Source organism: Lepisma saccharinum, chromosome 7, assembly GCF_977018435.1.
Source record: "Lepisma saccharinum chromosome 7, izLepSacc3.1, whole genome shotgun sequence".
Taxonomy (NCBI): domain Eukaryota; kingdom Metazoa; phylum Arthropoda; class Insecta; order Zygentoma; family Lepismatidae; genus Lepisma; species Lepisma saccharinum.
This window is the reverse complement of record NC_139235.1, coordinates 43,415,220-43,421,219: the sequence shown is the minus strand read 5'-3', so window position 1 is coordinate 43,421,219 and position 6,000 is coordinate 43,415,220. Positions and strand designations below refer to the sequence as shown.

At 38.3% G+C, this 6,000-nt stretch overlaps 1 protein-coding gene across 10 annotated transcripts in view; it reads right to left on the bottom strand.

The window, feature by feature from the left end:
• Positions 1–1,518: 1,518 nt before the first annotated feature.
• Positions 1,519–6,000, bottom strand: part of Ufd4 (ubiquitin fusion-degradation 4-like) — a 219,528-nt gene continuing 215,046 nt past the window's right edge. For all 10 annotated transcript variants that reach the window (XM_083125212.1, XM_083125216.1, XM_083125220.1 and 7 more), the window contains 2 exons: positions 4,948–5,475; positions 1,519–2,697 (listed from right to left, as the gene is read on the bottom strand). In XM_083125212.1, the coding sequence (XP_082981338.1) occupies positions 2,415–2,697; positions 4,948–5,475 (811 nt within the window). In that variant the 3' untranslated portion in view covers positions 1,519–2,414. The remainder of the gene's footprint in view (positions 2,698–4,947; positions 5,476–6,000) is intronic.

The window sequence follows — 6,000 nt, the reverse complement described above, 5'->3', positions numbered from 1 at the left end:
AGAAACTGAATGGATCATTGACTTCCTTAATAAATGTGTTTCCAGGTGACTGCAGTGCAAAAGAAGTTGCACATTTAGACATTAACTTTTTTAAAAGTAAGCCATGGAGATTATCCATAAAAATTATTACAACAAAATTGCAGAATTCTGCAATAAATTATAAGAAATTTATAGATATATTGGACCGATAAAATAATCGGTAAGTTTACCAACAAACCGATATGCCCATATCAGCCGAAGCCGATTAATCTGCCCCATCCCTAATACAAATTGAATATGTATCTCTATATATGGCTATCCATGTAAGCTTTCCTGTATGTGGAGAATTGTTTCCTTGTTGGAGGCACATAAATAATTGTGTAGCCACAATTAGAAGAGAAATTAGGAAAAAATTATGCTCATGCTCTACATACATACCATTAGGTATGAGGTATCGTATTGGGAATGTAGCTCACTAATCATCATTCATCCTTGATGGTAGAGCAACTAGCTGCTCATTGTGAGCTCGATGGTAATGAGCTAGAGGTACTAAAATGAAAGGTACACCAAATAAACAACTAGAAATGGCAAACAGTTAACACTTCGATTTTAAGACCTTCGAACCAGAATCATACATGGTAGAGTAGGCTAATTACCTGTCAAGATGAAGTCTGATGATCAAGTTGAGATGAAGTTATAGAACGAAGTGTAAGCCTGTACTCCAAGCTTGTTTGTCAGGCTAAGTCAGTAACACTGACTTTGTTTGCAGACCAAAATCGAAGAGCTGTTGCTTATTCTCCAAGAATCCAAAGAGTGATCCTTTCATCTCTCTCCTCTATTCCCTTACCAGTGGAAACTTCCTCCACGCCGATTCGTCAAGTTTTGACTTCCTATATCTTAGCAAAATTACAACCTGTTTACCTGTGAGCAGCTTGCTACAACAGTACCCCAGGAAGTCTCTTTACACTTGACTCTGCATTTTTGACGTGCCTAAGAAGAGCACCTGGCTGGTAGAATAAGTAAACGACCCTTCGTCAAGTTGAAGCTTTGAAGCTTCTAGAAAATGTACAGACTTACGTTTCGTTACGACATAATGCAACGACTTGAGCATAGTATCAGGACCTATTGGTTGTAAATAGTTCAAAGTATTCCTACAATTAATATAATCTCTTCCCACCTGCAAAACATTTGAAACAGCTTCATAGTAAAATCCTTGTAGAGAAGTGTTCATTTAAAAGCTTAGGGCATCTCCCATATTATGTTGCATGGCTACGCCAGCGATTTAGTAAGTCGTGTCACACTTTAAAGCTCCTGAGTAGTATCTGAGCCATAGTATAACATCACTATTGCCTGATTGTTCTCATTCAGGACATCTTGCCATTTAGGAGTTGAACTCACTCCGGAGAGACCTATTTGAAGTGGAACAGGAGTTGTCTAGAAAACCAGTTAACAGCAGCAACACACGAAGGGCTGATGGACAGACCTTTGCCCTGTAGTGACATAGATTTTACAAAGGGTGTCAGGAAAAGACAACACATATTGTGTAAGCCATCTGTGACTTTATTAACCATCTGAACATGAACATTACCTTACAAGTAAGTTTTTATCTTACAGAGGAGTCTGATGCTGCTTTTGCATCTGTTAACATATTCAAGTCTGGAAAAAAAAAATTCTCGGAGCATTAACATTTGCTCTTCAGTTTGCATCTGTCCAAACTGTACAATCAATATATCTTCTATGCATCTAAAAGCAACAAGTTGCATGGTGCGCACATATCTGAAGAGCTCTTTACCTCCACAGCCATTCCTTAATTCTCTTCTGTGGCTTCTTACACACGTTAACCTCAGCCGAGGCCACAGAACGTATCACAAATTTGATCAATGTGCAATAAGGCACAGTGAAAACAAAGCTGCCCCACTAAGCAGTGGCGAATTGCCAAACCATGAATAGTACTGCAAGTCCACCAACACGTAACAGTCACCTCTTGACAAATACTGCGTAACAGTACTGTTGCTGATTTCTGCACACAGTACTGTTGCAAAAATGGGGAGGGGGAAAAATTCTTAACTTTTAAGCTATATCTAGTGTTTTTTTTTTTCCAAACCTTACATTTATGTTACCTTCATTTCCTATTATGAGTATACTGCATTGCACGAGAGCCCAATACAAATTTGGACATTCAGTTATAGACAACAGTACCATTGTAAGACATCAAAACAAAAACAAAAATGACGTATCATGCTTACACAAGGGACAAGTGATAGTAAACCACAACAACCTTAGTTGAAATGCAATTGTCACCGTTGCAAAGAAATACCAAGATAGATACAGGACTCAGTATACAGATCACAGAGGGTGCTGGCTGGTTCTTTTGGGCAGCTTGCAGCATACATGGATCACCAAATTGAGCAGGACTATTTCCCACGATGCAGCTATTAGTTTAAGTGGAAGCCCTTTTCCCTGGTGGCCGCCAGTAGTCTTTCCCTCAAAAGATCCTCTGTGGGATAGTCTGGAAGTTTGAGGTAGTGCACGCACGTGTTAACCGAGGGGTAGCTTCCCTCGCCAGCATCTACTTTCCGCACAACCGTGAGGCGAGGGTACAAGTTGGCTAAGCCACCTGGAGGCAGAGATGAGCAGCCGGTAGTAAATTGCAGAAAAGCTTTCCTTTCTTCGGGAGACATGTTCACCAGTACGTTGACGAACCTCTGGAAACCAGGGCTAGAAGGGAGAAAAAAATATTGAAATACAAGACCAACAGTTTCCTACAATCACTAAGTTAACAACGCTCGCATGGAAAAATACTGAATAGTATTTTCTTCACGAGTATCAAAGATTTTTTGCAATCCATAGATTTGTATCGTTACAGGTTCGAAACTTTCCTGGAATTAGCAGGAGAAGGCACTGGACATGACTGTGGGACAACTTTCTCATACTTCTACCTGAGTTCAGTTTTCTTCTAAGTTTATATTGCATTATATATGTACCACAGCTATACTTCTAAAAGAATTGGAAGTTGGTGAGTTGGTGAGTTGGTGAGTTCAGTTTTCTTCTAAGTTTATATTGCATTATATATGTACCACAGCTATACTTCTAAAAGAATTGGAAGTTGGTGAGGTGAAGGACACAATGAACAAAATTTAAGTTGTAGAAACTTAAGAGTGAGTGACTTGAAATCATAAGTAACACAACTGATCAGAGTAGTAACATAGCTATCATGTAATACGTAAAATTCACTTTTACCATACAATGTTGGTTCAAAAGTAAATAATATTGTACATTTTGCATAAATTAAAAGATAACTAGAAAGTGTTGTGTGGAATTTTTCCAGACCCTGCAAGATACTCAGCCCTACTTTCAACCTAACTAACTCTCTAGCCTTCTTAAACCTGAAGGTTCATGGCTGCAACACAGGCCTTCTATCTGTCCCTATCCTGAGCAAGATCTATATACTCTTTTCTATCCCTACAGATTTCCTTTAGGTCCATCTGAACGTTATCCCTCCATCTTCGTCTTGGCCTTCCTACTAGTCTCTTACCATCAGGTTTCCCAACAAGAATCCCGTGAACTCCTCTTTCCTCTCCCATTCGTGCCACATGACCTGCCCACCTAAGTCTTCTTGATTTAATCATTCTAATAATATCTCACCTGTCTCCTCATCCCTTTTAGGTCCAAATATTTTCCTAAGAATCTTATTTTCAAATACTCTCAATTTATGTTCCTCTTTCAATGTAAGGGACTTTCAACCTATTTAAAGTAATTTTAACCATGTTTTAACATTTTTAAACCACATCTTGCACTTATCTGTCATTCCTGAAGAACGATCAAGGTTGCTCTGAAAATTAGGATTACCCCCCAAAAAAAGCACATGTAACTTTTCCTCAGTTGTTTTAAATGTATGGCTGTAGGCTTTCCTTGGTAAAAAAAAAAAGTCACATGATTATTGCCACATTAGATATATTACATTGTAAATGCTCAACCGTGGGAGATTCAAACGAGTACGAGCAAGAGAAAGTAATTTCATCCAGTACTCTAATTGGTAATGTTGACAATATAGCTACACCATACAAGAAACATCATTTTTGCACACACACACCTCAAATGTCTCAAAATGAACACTGGTAATGGTCCATTGCAAAGGATTTTAATACATTAATATTCAATTGCAATTATGTCATATCAATCTTCTACAGTTTTGCTTTAAAATATTCAAAGCTTGGCATATGGGACAGCATGGGTTCGAGTCCGCCTGGATTGAGTCTCTGGGTTTCTCAGCCTGTGTATAGGACTGGTGGCAACCCACCATCATGAGGCAATTGGGGAGCTAAGAGTGAGTAGCGCAACATGGTCATAAAAATCTCCCTATAACGGCTGGGGGTTCGACGTGCTAACCCCACGTCACCCCATTACCGGTTGAAGATCTCCACAGCTCTAGGTAGGATTGTGGGATGGAGACTGGCAGTCGGGAGATAGACCTTGCCCTTACAGGGCTGTCGAGCCACATGTTACGTTTTATGACATATGAAATAATTGAAAAATTAAAAAGCTGTGATTTAATTATGAAACTAACCTTTGCCACACAATATTGGTGCAATTAAAAAGAAAAAAAGAACATGCATAATTACATGGCAATCCCCTGTCACTTGTGGGGGTCACAGGCAGTTTTGGGCTTGGTTGATATTAGATACAAAATAACTTTTAGACAACAATATATGGACATGAGTATCATTCAAGCCCTAGTAAAAAGGTATTAATAAAAACAAGTAAGCAAATCACTAACTTTTTATGCAAAACTTACTTGTTGAGGTTCTATTAATTTCAGTGGCCCCTTCCACATTCCACCTGGAAATTTGTTCTACAAGTAAGTCTTGCGAAGAAAGTTAGTAATTTGTTTACATGTATTTATTATACAATGACATCTTTTATCCCCCAAACATAAAAAAAGGTATTGTTTTGCATTCGGTTACTTGCCTGTCACGTGTATATCCAAGTTTTGGTTCAGTATAATTGAGAAGATCTTCCCTTGTCCATTTTGGATTTTGGTCTCCACACAACATAACCCTGACTTCCTCTGGGCTGAAAGCACGAAGCTTGTCCAGTGAAAACACACGATTAAAGCCCTGATGGAAAGCCTCCAGCTGTCTCTGAATGCCATCCTCCAAGCAATAGGACATGGTTAAGTCTATGTACTCTTCCACATTGTCCAACGTGACTTCGATATCGGCACCACCAGACACCAAGTCTGTAGCGAAGAATCCAAACACGCGGGATGAGGGAAGGTACTGGAAAGTTAGTGCCAACTCTTCTAAATGCACCACGGGTCCCGATGTCGTCAATAAGGCCAAGTTCTGTATCTGGTTAGCTTTCACTTCGGGAGATAGAGTATTATCTTGGATTATCCGTGTCTTGCGATTTGACAACTCCTGCAGTTGGTGAAGAAAGTGGCCTCTCACAGGATCTACTTCTTGCAGATCTTCGGTAGTCAAAAGACTGGAAAACCTATTCACGGAAAAAATTACATGATGAGAAAATAATAACATTAAAAAAAAAAATAAACTGAAAATAATGGAAAATTGATTAATTATGCTGTAAATATATGAGAAGCAAAATTGGACTACTTTACACAGAAATAAACTTACATACTCTGATAACTACATAAATGTGCTATTACAAGGGAGATGCTTATTTTGTGTAATAAGTAGAAGCATGCACATTTTGTTTCTGACTGAAACAAGAAATGTGAAATAACATGTTATAATATTCACTTTTAAAAAGGAGCGAGGTGCATTTTGTTACCATATTTTGTCACAAAATGATTCGAAATGAACTGCAAACTGTGAAATAAACTCTTAAACATGAAATTTACAGTTCATTTACCAATGTGACAATTTCAAAGTCTGAATTATCCTGTGAGTTATGCAAATCCTTGAAAATTGATATATTCTGCTGTGAATATTTGAGAAGCAAAATTGGTCTGCTTTACACACGAAGAATTGATTGATTGATTGATTTAGTTTATTTTAC